Genomic DNA, 17,365 nt, shown 5'->3' with positions numbered 1-17,365 from the left:
TATTAAGTGGCTATATCATCCACTGCGATTTTGAACTGTGGACATCATCATGCAAATTCAGTAGACATCGCTCATCAACCCTATACTCAATAATCAACCTGATCTAACAATATATTGTTTGTTTTCTTCTACAGAATGTTGACAGAGACAAAACTGAGAGGAGGAAGAAGAGCGTGAGGAGATACGTACCAGAAACAATACAGGACATTGTTAAAAAAAATTTATTGAGTGGTGGATTGCTTGGGTTATGTCATGAATATGAATTTTATGGTTACTGTTAACTCAATTATTATTATTATTATCATTAATTGTTTGTTGCTGTTACAGTTTTTATTTTTATTGTTACGTATTGTGAATTGTAGTTCTTTATTTCTTTATTCTTCTCTTTATTTATTTATGATTTTAGTTCTGCTTTTAACACCCTACAGCCTCACCTGCTGATTAAGAAATTACGGCAAATGACTGTTAACCCTTTTATCATCAAATGGTTTTATTCCTTTTTAACTAACAGATCACAGCTTGTCAGTCAACAACACCCTCCCAGAGCCCAGGTTTATCAGCACTGGGGCACCCCAAGGTTGTGTTAGTTCACCTGTCCTCTTCACTATTTACACAAATGACTGTATCAGCAGCTATCCTGGGAATTATGTTTTCAAATTCTCTGACGATACAGCAATTCTCAGTTTGCTGTACAAAGATGCTGACTCCTCATCATATTTCAATGAGGTTCAGTCTTTTGTCCAGTGGTGCGACGGCCGTCACCTCATTAATAATGTTAAGAAAACTGAAGAGATGTTGATGGACCCTAAACCACTCCCCGTTTTTAATCCATGATCAAACAATCAATCAGGTCAGTTTTTACAGATATCTGGATATTCACTTGGATAGTCTGTTTAACTGGGAAGTTCATGTTGATATGTTGTGTTCTCGCCTTCAGCAAAGACTATATTTCTTACGCAGACTCAGGGTCTTTGGGGTTGACCAGAAGCTTATGTTTTTGTTTTATCAGGCTGTGTTGGAAAGTCTCATCAGGCATGTCAGCGTGGTATGGCAATCTCTCTGTTCAGGTCAAATCTAAACTTAACCGTTGGGTCCAGACAGCAATGAAAGTGATAGGGAGGACCGAAAACTCCTCTCTGCCGTCCATATATGACGAGTCTGTCTTCAGACTGGCACAAAGAGCATTATCCCATCCTGCCCACATCCTCAATCCAGAATACCAACTGTTACCATCTGGCAAACGTTACAGAATCCCCATATGCAAGTTTAACAGATTTAAATATTCATTCATCCCTACTTCCATTAGAATAATAAATAAGACTTTGTAAACAGTGTGAGGTATGCATTATAGTCATGTTGATGCTCTGCTATGACTGGTGGAATCCCCTTACTGTTACCTTGTATGGAAATTTGTGGGAAATGTGTACTTATTATATTTATGTATTTATTGAGGCAACAGGTAGCATTATATTATTTATTGTTGTGCAAATGTCAATTTCTGTTATTTATATTGTATTATTATTGTGCAAATGTGCAACTTTACTTTTACTTTCTTTGTTCTTTTTAACTATGGTGGCAGCTTGTCTCAGCACTTGGAGTCCAAGACAAATTTCCCTTTGGCGACAATAAAGTATCTATCTATCTATATCTATCGATCTATCGATCTATCTAGACTAAAATTCACAATGATCATCCTCTCCAGGAAAGGCTGATCTCTGAATATATACCAGCACAGAGCACACACCAGTCCACAACCTACCTCTATAGGTTGGTCACCAGCACGACTACCACAAATATGCTCCAATCTACAGGCCACCAGCAAAAACCACCGTCAACTTGTCACCAACAAGACAACAAGGCAACAACAACAACAAGTGGCCAAAGCACACTGTAACCTGGGGCCTGTTTCAGGAAGCAGGTTTAACTAACTCTGAGTTAAAACCTTTACTCTAGGTTGACCAACTCTGAGCTGTCAAACTCAGAGTTTTGGGTTTCAGAACAAGTGTTAACAGTTAGTTCAATCAACTCTGAGTCAAAGTAACTCTGAGTGAAGCTTCTGCATGAGGAGATACCAAGCCCTCATCAATGGAGCACAGATAACATGATTCACCATGACAACAGGAGAAACAAAGGGCTCAGTCCTCCCACTTCTCCCCAAAGGATTTAGAAATATTAATGAATACATGCAGACGATGAGTATATTTAAGAAAAGACAGTCAACAGTGAGTATTAATGGAAAAAAAGAGAAACATTTTGTCTCGAGTGGTCGACTTATTCAACATTTATATTCTGTGTATGTGTGTGTGTGGCACATTTAACATTCATTGCAGACCCCAACAGGTACAAAACATAGGCCTACTTGGCAGCAACTGAATATGAAATATAAAAATATAGCTCAAACAAGTAAGGTATTGATTACAAACAATTGTGGTGTTGTTTAGCCTGCCCTCATTAAACAGCATTTAAATGCTACATTCAACATGTTATATATATTTCAGTAGTTGATGAAATCTTCTAAGCAAAAAAGAAAGTCAATTTTTCAGCCATCCCAACACTGCCAGTATTTAATGTTGTCTATTTGAAAGCAACACCTACATGCCTTTATACATACAACACTGAAAAAGTAAGTGTTTAAGTGTAATAGTCAAATTTAGTTTTATGTTTGGGCACTTGGCACTTTCACTGTAATTTAACAGTAGCTGGTATAGAGAGAGAGAAAGTTCCTCACTGGTAGCGAACTAGCGACATTGCCACTGTGAAGCATGCGCAGTAACCACTTGGCTATCAATCACCTTCAAATATTGCCTTTGTGACAGCCAGACAGACGGTTGCCTTGGAAACATGAACTTGAACAGAGAACTTATTCTGAACTGAGAGCATGTCCATGATGTCGTACAGACGATACGAGGGCTGAGAATATTGTTCAGATAAATTATTGATTGTACAAAAAAATGGAAACACTCAAACAGAACATCATCAGAGAATAATAAAACATCCCAGCAGGGTCTGATCACCCTCTGATGGAGATTTATGCTTCGTATTTGTGCTTCAATATTAACTGACTCTTTAAGAAAAGGACACACCATGTCTGACACCTCCTTCAGTCTGAGGGCTTCAACTAAAAAGGAGGAGAAACTCAGGGTTAGTTGAAGAAAACCTGCCAGCGAGCAGGTTAGGTTCACGGAGTATGTTGCCAGGGTAACTGACTCAGAGTTAAGCTGAACTGGCTTTGTGAAACCGAAAAACCAGAGTTTCCCTCATCTCAGGGTTAACTAACTCAGAGTTCTCACTAAACCTGCTTTCTGAAACAGGCCCCAGGTCTGCTTCCATTTCTGTCAGTGCTATTGTATTGTTAGGTCCTTTGTAATTATCTATTGTGTAATTATAGGATTGAGAAGTTAATGTCTATTTGGTGATGACAAGGAGGACTTTATCTATAAATGGGGCTGAACAGCCTCAATATAGGCTACAAGTGCGGTGATGAATGAGACAAATGATGCATAACACAATGGCTTTGGTTATAGTGTGTCAGTATTTGGTTTATGAGATTATTTGATGTAGAGTTAAACCTAATTTAAAATTCTGAGGCGGGTATTGAGGTGATCTCGGCCTCTACCTGCTGGATAAGGTCGGTACCACACACACCACACGGCGCCATATTAGATAGACATTATATTGCTGCGGACAGAGGCAGGGAAGGGGAACAGTACTCCAGATGACAACGGTACTCGGACCACAGTAGTCAAAAGTCAAAACACTCGTAACTGCTGGATGTTTCTCATCAAGTAATTGGGTCAAACATCTCGGGCAGCGAAGTCCGAGGCGTGTTGTTTTCGTCGTTGTTTAGCTAACTAGCCGGCATGACTTCCTTGACTCAGCGGAGTTCGGGCCTTGTGCAGAGGCGGACTGAAGCCGCACGCAACGCCGCCGACAAAGACCGTCCGTCAGGCGAGGAGGACGACGAGCCCCGGCGGGGAGACGAGCAGGACGAAGACGATACCGGAGACTCCAAAGAAACGCGTCTCACTTTGATGGAAGAAGTACTGTTGTTAGGACTCAAAGACCGAGAGGTAAAATCTGACAGAAATGTTCTCCTAGACCACAAAATGAAGATAAAGTTTAATGTTAGACGATGGGAAGTTATCCAAGCTGACGTTAGCTACAATCTGCTAATCGACATAGCTTTCATGTTAGCTGGCGTCCTTGGTTGTTAAAATGCCAGACAAACAGGAGAATATTTTCATCTTTTGACCAATCCTGCTTGGCTCTATGCTGTTGTGGATCGATGGTTTACATGTAATTAACTGTGGCGGTTAGTAAACACAATATTTTGATAGTGTTTATTCTGACGTGTGTGCTTATATTTGCACCAGTGAGGAAACAGCCAGGAAGGTAAACAGAAAACCATTTTGTCAGTTGTCGGGGTAATTCCAACAGATGGGTCAATTTGTATAAATGCAAGCTTCAACAATAGCTGAATCCTGCCACAAATTGAAACTTTTAATCTGCTCTTAAAGGATCATTCTGTACTGTGATCTTATCACTGACTCAACAGAAGATTACTGAGAGAGACGCACATCAATCTCATAGAGAAGTATTGTTTTTTTTTTTCAGTCTTGTTTTTTTTAACACATGGAATCACAAATATGAGGAAAGAAGGATCCCTTCACTATGATCATCATCAATAACAACACAAACATTAAAGCCAAATGGAAGTTTGGCTACAATTTTGATATAGAATTAAACATTATGATCAGGATATATCAAACATTTATCAGGACCCCTTACATTTAGTTATTCAGTTCTGAATAAGATATACAGTCTCTTCACAATTTAACACATTTATTACAAAAGCAAATGAATAGACAAATCAGTGTAAATGTAATCATATAATAAACCTCTATATGGGAACCATTAGTTGCATGAAGCACATCAAGACAGTACTGTATTTCTTGCCATGTTGGCTGTAGCAGAGCCTCATCAATGGCTCAGTGATGTTCTTCAGGTTGTTGATGTCCCGTATCTTTGTTCCAAACACGATACACTAATGCAATGTGATGAAACTTTGATAAGCACTGAGTACATAGAACAAATCCGATTAACATATCTCATCAATTGCTTTTGTAATTATTTTTTTAAATTGTAAAGATACTTTGTGGACACATTGTATACTGAGCAGGAATAGGGATGGGAATTGATAAGATTTGATTGAGACCAATGACATTAATGATTCTGCTTATAGGTCCGGTTCTTCATTGATTACCTTATTGATTCCTGATCAGCTTTTTTGGAAAAAGGGTTGGCCTGTGCAGGTTTTCAGGGATAATACAACTGTTTTATTATCTCCATTGTTTATCAATGACCTCACATGCTGATTAATATATGAAACATAACTGGTAGGTAAGATAAATGGTCCTCTGCCACAACTTAACTGCAGGAGTGCTCCATTGTCATTAACATTGAAGTAATATATCCAGTGGAGAGCAGCCTCTCTGCTGCACTGTTAGCTTCACTAAAGACATCATTGTTCAACACTCTGAGTGGGAGCACGATTGGTTTAAGTTGTTTATTGCAACAGTGTGTGTTGGTCAGCTGCTCTCATTTGTTACTGTTGGAGTAACATCAGCCTCTGGGTGACGATACAGAAAGTTCACTGTAAATATCACATTCGTCTCACAAAGAGATTGATTTAGTCATTAAATGAAAACATGCTTATAACTGCTGCCTTTTTTAAAGATGAAATACAACATAGCTGAAGATAAGTTCAGCGCTGCACACAGTCAGGAGGCTGCACTGCCCTCACTAATGAGCGCCGCCTTTTCTGTTGTGTCAACACCAGACACTTGGACATTGATAAGAGGAGTTGATGAGCTCACATGTACTGATTCACACTGATTCTGATGGGTTGGACCATTTAAAAACAGGTTCTTGATTCCCAACCCTATGCAGACCATTGTGCAGTTGAAAAATACACTTTTATTATCAAATCTAATTGCACCAGTAAACTTCACTGGAATTATTATTATTGTCATTATTATTAGTAGTATTGTTATTACCACTATTGTTGGTCATTATAATTGGGTAGTAAACAAGAGTCCCCTTTATAGAGAAATATTTATTATGTAATAGGTCTTGTGTTAAAGTTTGGATTAAGTTACTGTGATTAACAATATTAATATGCAAATATGAATATAAATTCTGATTAAGGTACAGTGATGAGTAATAGTCATTGTTCCAGTTTATCCATTTACCAGTACTATTTTATTTCCATTTATACAACATGAGCTACAGAAAAAACATTTTCTAAATACTATGTATGTCAACACATAGAAAAAGTCAATGCAGTGAACTGATACAGTGACTGAGAGTGAAAAGTGCTGCAGAAATAAGACAAATAAGAGCATCAGCTTTTATAGTCATGTGCCTAATAATCTCTGTTATTACCAATCTTTTATGTGATGAGGGGATTAATAACTCATTTAATGAATTCTGCAGTGAAAACCAGGCATGTGTTTCCAATACAGCAACTGTAACTGTACTAGCACACTAAACTATGAGTTGTGGATATATTTAGACTATAATGCTACACATTAATGACCCATTAGCAACTTCCACACACTACTGACTACTATGACATTAGCTAGCTTCATGGCTAATTAGGGAAAAAATGTAGCAACAGAAATTATAATCATGTGTTTTATAGCAGCTGTCATGAGAAGATGGTTCTGTTCATTTACTCAATAAAACAGTCTTACTGACAGTTTCACAAATAAATGTCAAATCTAGTTCTTTAAGTGGAGGCCATGCAGAAAAAACTGTCTCCTCAATGTATTGGTCATGCTCTAATATCTACAACATGCTGTATATTGAGTCAAATATAAAATGTATCCAAACATTGCTTTGATGGTATGGAGACACAGATTACCTTTGAATGAAAATAATCTGTGTGTAACCAAGATGTGACAAGTTATCTTAAGTTCTAACTTACATCTGTGTCTGTCCCAACAGAGGGCTGGTGCATTTCTTCTCTACACCTATGAAATATATCATGATTCAGGACAAATCTGTGTCACGTTTACAAGTTATGACAGTGTCACAAAAATTAGTGGTTGACCAATATGTTTTTTCAGGATCGATAGTGATTATTAGTAATCAAGGAGACCAATAACCCATATTAAGAACTGATATATACATTTGCAGTTAAAATTGAAAATCTTGGTGTCAAAATTTAGGAGGCACAATTATGGTAAATGGACTGTACTTATACAGAGCTTTTCTATCGTTATGACCTCTCTAAGTTCTTACACTACATTTAACATTCTCACACATTCACACACTGATGACAGGAGCTACCACACAGCAACCTGCTTATCAGTAGGAAGACTTACATTCATACACCACATTCACACACTGTTGGCATAGCAACGGGAGTGATTTGGGGTTCAGTATCTTGCCCAAGGACACATCAACATGTTTTTTTTCTTCTTTTTTTTAAGTGTATTTATTCAAAAAGGGACGGTGTACATTCATGAACATTTCAAATTAAACTGTAAATGCACCGGCATTAGCTAAAATAGCTAGTTTTCATCCGTTGTCCCTTGGCAGGTCAGTACAGAAAGAAAGAAAAAAATAAATAAAGAAAAGTCAAAAAAAGAAAAAATGAACAACAGAGTGACAAAACAGCACAATTAAAATAACAAGTTGTTTAAGACAGACAGATATACAAGGCGTTAGATATACAGAAAAATGACAGTGCAGGTTAGTTATGCTTCCAGTTTTGGTTATTTTTAATCCATCTCTTAAGTTTATTTTTAAAGAATAGATAACTGGTGCAATCTCTTCCATCCATGTGAACTGGGGGAGCCGGGAATCGAACCGCCAATCCTTCCAATTGGTGGACGACCGCTCTACATCCTAATAATGCTTCATTTATTACAGCAGAACAGTTATTGATGATGTGTGATAGCAGGGAATAAGGTAGGGCTGAGTGGCACCGTCACTTATCACCGATGGCAGATAGTCATTGACAGCTAATTGTGTGTGTGTGTGTGTGTGTGTGTGTGTGTGTGTGTGCGCACGTACTTTGGTGCGGCAGAGGAGAGACATGTAACCAACCCATGTGAAGTACTTGAGTTAACACAGTTGTTATGTTACCATTGTTAACCTCATTATCCATCACTATTATTGACTGTGTCTGACATCGCCCGGCACTGGCTGGGAACCTGTCATTAAAAACTAAGCTACTTCTTAACAATAATTACTATAGCTGAAGGTGCACTGTAGCAATAGAAGTCATTGTTTAGCTCTGACACCTATACACTATGGAAGCAGTCCAGATGAACACAGACCTTAGATACAGTTCCATTATGTCTAAAATCTCAAATAACAACAAACAGTCTGAGAGCTTCTGGATAAACTTCAGTGATGTTGCTAGTAGTTGTCGGTTGAGACAGAGTATGACCGGCCCTGATAAGTCATGTGTAAAAAATAACTTCATATCACTTTCTTTGAGTCTGTTGGCTAAATTTTGGCTCAAAAAGTTAACTTTTTAACATTCATTATCACATTCAAGTTATAGCTCCCAGAGATTTAACATTAGCTTGATTTGTGTTATATGCTGCAGCAAAGTGCATTATTCAGGTATTTTCAGTGGTGTAATTGGGGAAACATGATTGTCGTCATAGAAACAGATCATAAGATTGTGATACTTTTAAAATTTCAGCATAGAGGATTGTGATATTTATTGCAGCTTTTGCACAGCCTTCACTGTTTCTAGGCTGACATGTAACCAAGCAGAGAGTGTTGTGTGGAGCGAGACAGAGAGGTTGCTACATCAGAACATGGATGTATAAAGAGAGCTGGATACAGTGTTGGAGGTGGGATCCCCTTCCTCTCATGAATTTTGCTCAGTGGTCCATGAAACCAAAAATGCCACTGTAGGAACAATCCCCCCCATGGAGCATGTTCACTTGAGACTTCCGCTGGCCTGTATGGCTAATTTCCTGATTAGCCCTCTGGCTATCTTGTGTGGAGATAAAATTAATCCATTGTGGGACTTAAAAAAAAAAAATGTGATCAGATAGAATGGATGAAATTCCTTGAGTGAATTCATTTAGGGGGTTGTACCACTCAGAAAAATTCCTCTGCTGATTTTACAGGCTACTCTTTCACAATTCATGTCTATTAGAAAAGTCTTTTATTGGTCCAATAGCATTACATGACATTATAATTACATGGTTTGATCACTATGTGAAATTGGCTTCAACCCGGCTCTTCTTTTATCTAGCTCTCATACATCCTGCTTCAGAGCCAGAGTCACACATATCACTGATGAAAAACTTTACTTAGAATTTTCATTCTTACCACCAATCCAGTCCTCTGGAGAGAAGACCTGGCTGTACATCATAGCATGGCTTAATCACAGTACTACTGGATCTGCTTTAACCCTCCTGTTGTCTTCAAGTCGAAGAAGGAAGGAAAGAAAGAAGGAGGGAGGACGGACAGATGGAAGGAAAGAAGGAGGGAGGACGGACAGATGGAAGGAAGGAAGGAAAGGAGGGAGGGAAGGAAGAAGGGAGGAAAGGAGGGAGGGAGAAAGGAAAAGAGGAAGGAAGGAGGGAGGGAGAAGGGGAAAGAGGAAGGAAGGAAAGGACAGGGGAAAGAAGGAAAGGAAGCAAGGAAGGAAAGAAGGAGGGAGGGAGTAAGGACAGATGGATGGAAGGAAGGGAGGAAAGAAGGAACCGTTAAAACAGACGGGGCCAGTTTGACCCAGGAGGAGGACACGAAGGTTAAGTAGTTACTAAGTGCAGTACTGTGTGTTGAGCCGCTGTTTGTTCTGCTTCATTAGCACAAAAATGAAGACGCTAATACTAACTGCATTCAAGGTTGCTGTCCTGTAGGTATGTACAGTATAATGCTAAAAACCCTTCAGATGACTTCCTGTTACTAACTCTGTGTATGTACTGAGGCAGAGCTTCTGGATTCAGGTTCAGAACTGTTGTTCTTGTGTGCTAACTTTTCAACAAACCAGGATTGTGATGTCTTTTCCATGATACAGGGATATACCTCGTTTTGGAATGACTGCATTTCATCAGGGTTGCGAGGGTGCATGCTGATTGAACTTGCCTTGCGAGGACGCCTTCAGTTGGAGGCCTGTGGCATGAGGAGGAAAGGTCTTCTGGCCAGGAAGGTAGGACATGTTTCTGATTTATGACACCAAAAGTTCCAAGAACTTATGTTACTGTCATATTTCCCACCCTGCTCCTGCTTTACTACCACTTTAAAGGGGATCTATTATGCTTTTCCTTATTTTCATATAAGTTAGCTGTTAGCGAGCAGCTGCTGTCATGTCTCCACGGCAGAAACGCTTCTGCTAGCCGCCTGCTCAGCTTGTTCTTAGTGTTTTAATCAGAAAAAGCAACTGACCAATTAATCAATAATGAAAGTGAATGTTAGTTTCAGGCCTAGCTGAGTGGTTTAATAGTGGTTGGTCTGCAGAGCACACAGTGTACCAAAGCTGCCAGCAATTGAGTCCTTTCAGAACTACACTGTTTAATTGGCTGTCATCATTCTGTATTTCATCTGCAGGTGATTTGTAAGTCAGATGCTCCAACAGGCGACATGCTCCTGGATGAAGCCCTAAAACACATCAAAGACACTCAACCACCGGAGACTGTGCAGAGTTGGATTGAACTGCTCAGTGGTGAGTTCAGACCTGCACTGATTCACCTAGTGATTAGGGGTGTAAGAAAATATCAATACACTTAAATATCGCAATATTTTATTTGACGATACCGATATTCGATGGCACTGTATCGATTTTTTTATTAACAATTAACATGCAAATATTCACAGCGTTTGTTAATTTTTGTGTTGCAATTAAACCTCTGGCCGCTAGTTAGCAGCAGTCATTATGTCCTCCACGCCAAAGGAACAATGAGATCCCGCGAGAGTGCCAGTCTGTGGCAAACTGCATGCTAATGCTAATTTAGCACAGTTCACCGGCGATGGCTGAGGAGAGGCTACAGCCAGGTATCATCCCTATGTTCCCCGCTTTGTATGTGACCGGGGAACATAGGGATGACCCCGTCTACAGTTAGCCAGTTAGCTGAGTTGGCAGCCGAGTTAGCCACCGAGCTAGCAGCCGAATTAGCCGCCGAGTTAGCCGCTGAGCTAACAGCGGAATTAGCCGCTGAGCTAGCAACCGAGTTAGCCGCGACCGGGGAACATAGGACCCGGGGAACATAGGTACGCTCCCTACAGCCAGCTCCATCAGCTTTTAAAGCTGACGTTTGGGCATATTTTGGTTTCAAAACAAAGGAGAGCAGATGTTCTAGTGACTTTGCATTTTATTTTTCAACTTCAGAAATTTGAACCTGCTTATTACAGTTAAGGGATAACCTTTTAACAGAGTCAAGAAATCTGTTAACTTATTTTTTTCATTTGTTTATCCAAAAATCCTGCAAATGCTTGTATTTCTTCAGCAAGCTAATGTTACGCATGTAACAGCATTGTGTGTGCTATGTGCTACAGTTTTCTTACAATTAAATTCTTTCAAAGAAACTCAATATATCGTTGTTCCTACGGTATCGCAATATATTGTATCGTGATACGTATCGTATCGCCAGATGCTTGCCAATACACACCCCTACTAGTGATGGGATTTGAGAACTACCTCCAATTGAGAACAAGTTCCAAATTGTCCCATCCACTGGAATTAAACGCCTGTGAACATATCAGTTCCTTTTATCAAAGCCCAGGCCTGTTATGTAGACGGAATGAAAAGGGCAGAACTCAGCTTTTTTGATTTTATGACTTAATAATGACCTTTTAGGAGCGGCTTCTAACCTACTGAAGAGCAAAAGAAGGAAGAATTTTACAAATACATTTGACCAATCCCATTGCCTTCATCAAATATCAAGCTGGGATGATCATGATTGACACATGTGTCGTGTCATGTCATGTCAAGGGACTGCAAATCGTTTGTAGAGATTTCTGTTAACTCCTTTGCAAATGTAAAATGATTTATTTATTAGTTATTTTAAGTTAATGCAGACCTGCCAACCTTGGGAACATATTTAATAGTTACATAATTTGGAAGCTAGCTTGATTGTTAACCAGTTGGTAAAGTTATGTGAAGTTTTGCTTTTCATGTGTCGCAGATTGTTAAACTCTAGGAAAACTGATGATGTTTGAAGGTTGTTATGATTACATTATGCAGGACAAACAACTAACAGTAATGGCATCTGCTTATATTTGTGTACAATATGTTAACGGTACCAATAATTGAGAATCAGTGCGTCCCTCACTGATGCATAATTTATATGCATATGATGCAATATAATACGTATGTATGCTAATTACAGATAGTAATTCATTTTACAAACAGCAGTGTTTCACATCTGAACAATCTAGGTCAGTGAAATGTTACTCATTCAGATTTGGCAGGTCTGCATAAGATATCATACAATATTAAAGTCTGAAATAAAAGAATTATAAAGTGTTCGGTCTAGACTCACACTGAGGCTCATTTGATCCCTCTTTACTTTATCATGATGTGTTCAGCTTTAGACTGGGCTGGTTTGACAGTTTGTATGTGCATTAGGACATTAAAGTAATGCTTACATTATTGTTCAACACATTATTTCTAAAATTGCATTTGTTTTGCTGTGGAAAAGGTATAGCACTGTCTATGTTGAGATCTTAAAAAGGTTAACATGCATTAAATGTGTGTGTGTCTAGCCTGTGTGTAATATAGACAGTAAGAAAGACAGCTGTGTTTGAGAAGCAGTTTTTGTATGTGACAATGCAACTTCACACTTTTTTATTGTACGAACACGCAACTCTCAAAAAGCAACAATCCACTGAGACTTAATCATGTCAGGAAACTGGTAGTGAGTTTGTTATACCAGTCAGTGGACATGCTACAGTACATCTACCACTATAGTATATACACTTAATGACACAGTGGTACTGATTGTTCTTTCTGGTGTCTCATTATATATGTAGATATACACATCTCCTTTTTGTGACAGCATTAACTGTCTTTTCTTTGTATGTGGTTGTCTGTAGGAGAGACATGGAACCCTCTGAAGCTTCATTATCAACTGCGGAACGTCCGTGAGCGGCTGGCCAAAAACTTGGTGGAAAAAGGTGTCCTCACTACTGAGAAGCAGAACTTTCTGCTTTTTGATATGACCACACATCCTCTGACCAACAACAACATAAAGCAGCGCCTCATCAAGAAAGTCCAAGAGGCTGTACTGGACAAGTGGGTGAATGACCCTCATCGAATGGACAAGCGGCTGCTTGCACTCATCTTCTTAGCCCATTCCTCTGACGTCCTGGAAAATGCCTTTGCCCCGCTGCTGGATGACCAATATGACCTGGCCATGAAGAGAGTGCGGCAGCTGCTTGAACTGGAGCCTGAGGGGGAGTGCATGAAAACCAATACCAACGAGTTGTTGTGGGCTGTGGTAGCTGCCTTCACGAAATGAGGCTACCACGAAAGGAAATAAAGTAGTTGCGGCATTCAAGTGGCATTGTACGTTAGGGCACTGACTTCAACATGGTAACTTGACTTTGCAGTCCGTGCCTGGACTTTTGGAATTGGCTGCACTCTTTCTCGTCCCACTCTTTCCCTATTTTTTCATTTCCTTCCAGATAACTGCCCTTGATCGTTCCTTGACATACCCCCCCCCCCCACCCCCCCCATGTGTCATTTATGTGTTCACTTTTGCTAAAAATAATAAGTCTCATGAAACTTTGAATGAAATGGTAGGTGGTGATATGGGTAAGGCCAGAATCAAGATGTTGATACATGTCCTTTTTCTTTTGGGTATATGTTGGGTCTCTTGGAGGTATGCATGGTGCAGGTTACTGTAGGTACCATCCTGACACATGTACAGGGCAGTGATGCTGTAAAGGAATGAAAGAATAGCTGATGATCCTGACAAGCCTGTCTTCTTCCAAATTGATTGCAGTGTATGGATATGATGTATGTGGTGTCACAGCTTACGTTGACTTTCATATCAAGCACTGGGAGACATCTAATGTGGTTATACCCTAAAGGTTGAGTCCACTGAACTAATAGAACTAGATTTCAACTAAGTTGATGCCTCTTATTCCATCCCATACATACATACATACATACATACATACATGCATACATGCATACATACATACATACATACATACATGCATGCTTATCCAGTGCAGGGGTCAGGGGAATCCCAGCTCACATTGGGCAAAAGGTGTGGTACATGCCAGTAATGGTACATTGTGACAGGGCACTTTGAGAAAATCCAAATCTCACAAAGAAAGACACCAGCCTGCCGGATTTGAACAAGGATTTTCTTTCTGTCAAACATTCCATCCCTTCTGGCCTGACCTAATGTGTGGAAGACCATTCATTTTGTCAACAGGACTAGGTCTAAGTATGGACATGCATGGGAGCTTCATGAGACGACATACAGGCCTTCCTTCCTAGGTGAATCCTTGGAAGATGGAGTGTTGACTCTTACTACTTTCGGTTATGTAGACGTCAGGCCTATTCAATCTTTTAGAAACAAGTAACAAATGAAAAGATACAGTGTGATGAGTCATTAGACAGACTTGTTGAGGGCATGGTGTACAGATAGTGTTGGAATAATACAAATCTCCAAATTCTGCAAACACTTACAAATGTAAAGTATGATGGAAGAAATTTAACACTTAATATACAAAAAATTAATGAACCTCTCTGACAGAAATAATTGAAAACGAGTCATAGTGATTTGTGGCCAGAAATGTGTAGTAATTTTTTTTAAATTTTGAATGGCAGATTAGTTCTGGTGGAGTATGGTGTCTACATGTCTAATTAAAGCCAGGGTACATTCTGGAATCCAGTCTGAATGCTAACTGTTGAAAGTAAAGTATCTTAGTCTGATCTAATGCCATGATTTTCCATTTTTGCTTGTATCTCCTTGTTTAATACATGTCATTTACTGTTTATTAGACTGGCAGCGGGGGAAAACAGCTCTTTGTCTGAGTGGCTGTTGAGAATCAAACTGAAATATTTTTGTGGCAGGAACAAGCTCAGGAAAGCAGACCAAATCAATGCCAGTTAATTTTTTATTAACAGAATTCAAATATCAAATATATATAGTTTTCACCTATTGGTGTAAGTAATCCAGACGGTTTAACATAGTATACATAGTATTCAGTTTTTGAGTTTGTAAACCAAACCTGGGTAGCACCACAAATGACAGATCACATTCAAGTCATTCACTCAACATTTAGTGAAACAGGTAAATCTGAAGATGAATGTGAATTCTATCTCTGTCCCAAGTACAAGCAGAAGTCCAGGAGTTGTTTAAAAATATAAACTGGATCAGACAAACTGTTACCACAACTCCCTCAAATGTGGAAAAAATAAAAAGTGCAGCATTTTCCAAAATGGTCTCATTTACATTACTACATTCATATTGTGTATTTTGTGCATTTAAACATACAGCAGAAATGTTTTTAATGAAATATGGAGCTTTTTCCTGGTTGCACAGTGAATCCACACAGGATCTTATAGTGACCTCCACTGTGAACCCCAGAGAACCCCATTCTAATGTCAGCCAATTGAGCCCTTGAGTCAGCTGGTTGACCAGATATGGACGGTGTATTTTGTTCACTATAATGGAGCTAGGTTAGATGCCCCCCCATCCAGTATTTGTGCTAAGATAGGTAAAAGACATACCATTGTATTGAAATTCTTTTTGTTCTGACCTTGATGGCAAACAACTCTGTTTACTAAACTGTCAGTGATGTTTTAATGTGCAGACAGGTCTTAGTCTCCATTGTATTCAGCAAATATTTGGAAAAATCTGATGGATGATGTAACAGACCAAAGTCTAAGCAGATAAATCAAAAGATGGGCTCACATTCCAGATGTTGATGTATATAGATGTGCAATAGTCAGCCATAGTCAGGCACAAAGGACATTTTGTTAACATTGTTATCCGCTTTCTCAAATCTATGGTTCAGCTGCTCTGTCCTTCAGAACTGTGCTGTAAAACATTCAAAGCCTTTCACCATCAACCATATCTTGCTCTTAATCTCATATTGCCTCAGTTTTATTAATTTTATTTTCATATTTGTTAAACTGTTCTATGTTTTAACACAAACTTGCTACTCATCCTCATGGATCTTGTGAAAGACTTTATAACAGATAGCCTCCTTCTAATATTGTATGTAGCAAATGGCTGGGAGTGATTAGTCAGTGATTGTGGGGAAAGAGAAGTGACCAAAAGGTTTATGCATCAGAAAATCACCTCAAATTGTGGAGTGAATTTGAGAGATTATATATGTTACCTAAATAAAGGGATCTCTAGTCTGTGTACTTTCTTTGACCCTAGAAAATAAACCAAGAGCTTTGAAGTGCCTAAGCATACAACTGACTTACATTTTTAGTCTTTTTCTGAGTTTTAATGGCTTAATGACTTATTTTACAGTTGGACAGATTATTTTTTATTGTGTAATACAAATGTCAGGCCATACTCAAATGAAACTTTTCACGCTGAAAGAAACCACACTTACCTCAGAATGTAGTTTGACGGATTTCCCCCCTAACCCGTTTAGTCACATACATCGAATCCCAGTGGATGCAGTGAGCTTTTGTTAAAATACATCTTTACAGAGAGAATATAATACAAATGACTAATAATCATCACTGGTCCACACAGTAGTATTTAGAAGGCCCAAAATATGTTCAATGGAGTGGATATAATTGGTGTGTGACAACACATAGGTTACACTTATATAGAACATCCAACAGTGCACCAGCAGTTGATCTGTATAGATTTGACAGTCTGTGTGAATATTAACACAATTAAGCCCCTAAATTCATAATTACAAACTAAAAACTACAAGCAGTGATGATCGAGCTCTCGCACCTTTGTGCACATGTGGGTGTGGTGCAGCTGAAGGGCTTTTATTGCAGGCATGTAGATGTCTTCATTTCTTATCAGATGTTTGCAAGAAATGTTACTTCCTGTGTCTGTAGTAGTATGTAGCCCTAGAGAACACCCACTTATAATACTTTGTGTTGCTATATATTATGTGTAGAACAATGTCTATAATATAAGGCTATGCAAATATTGCTGAATAATTTATCAAAATTGCAACATGGCCAGAGGCACAATTGCAGGAGGCACAATATTTGTCAGAGGTGAAATGTATGTATAAGTATTGACAGTATTTACATAGAAGTATTGTCATGCTGCAGAGATGTCCAGGCTTACACATCATATTATACAGACTTTAAGAAAACATCTTTAGTTGGTACAGATCCCAACATAAATCACAGTCATCTCAATATATCATTTTAAAACATTCT

The 17,365-nt window shown here is 38.9% G+C and overlaps 1 protein-coding gene across 1 annotated transcript; it reads left to right on the top strand.

The window, feature by feature from the left end:
* The first annotated feature begins 3,660 nt into the window (after positions 1-3,660).
* On the top strand, positions 3,661-13,706 carry golph3a (golgi phosphoprotein 3a). The gene is made up of 4 exons (XM_053326016.1): positions 3,661-4,070; positions 10,058-10,189; positions 10,588-10,702; positions 13,072-13,706. Exons 1-4 carry the CDS (start codon positions 3,861-3,863, stop codon positions 13,494-13,496), a joined length of 882 nt encoding a protein of 293 aa, XP_053181991.1. The 5' UTR covers positions 3,661-3,860; the 3' UTR covers positions 13,497-13,706.
* The last annotated feature ends 3,659 nt before the right edge of the window (positions 13,707-17,365 follow it).

The sequence above is a fragment of the Scomber japonicus genome, chromosome 9 (genome assembly GCF_027409825.1).
Source record: "Scomber japonicus isolate fScoJap1 chromosome 9, fScoJap1.pri, whole genome shotgun sequence".
Taxonomy (NCBI): domain Eukaryota; kingdom Metazoa; phylum Chordata; class Actinopteri; order Scombriformes; family Scombridae; genus Scomber; species Scomber japonicus.
The sequence above is the reverse complement of the archived record's forward strand: the minus strand, read 5'-3'. Positions and strand labels throughout refer to the sequence as shown.

Excerpts from the sequence above, each read along its gene's own strand:
- golph3a (XM_053326016.1), top strand. The coding sequence starts at position 3,861 with ATGACTTCCTTGACTCAGCGGAGTTCGGGCCTTGTGCAGAGGCGGACT. Across the intron at positions 4,071-10,057 it reads TAGGACTCAAAGACCGAGAG|GGATATACCTCGTTTTGGAA; the intron begins GTAAAATCTGAC and ends TCCATGATACAG. Across the intron at positions 10,190-10,587 it reads AAGGTCTTCTGGCCAGGAAG|GTGATTTGTAAGTCAGATGC; the intron begins GTAGGACATGTT and ends TTTCATCTGCAG.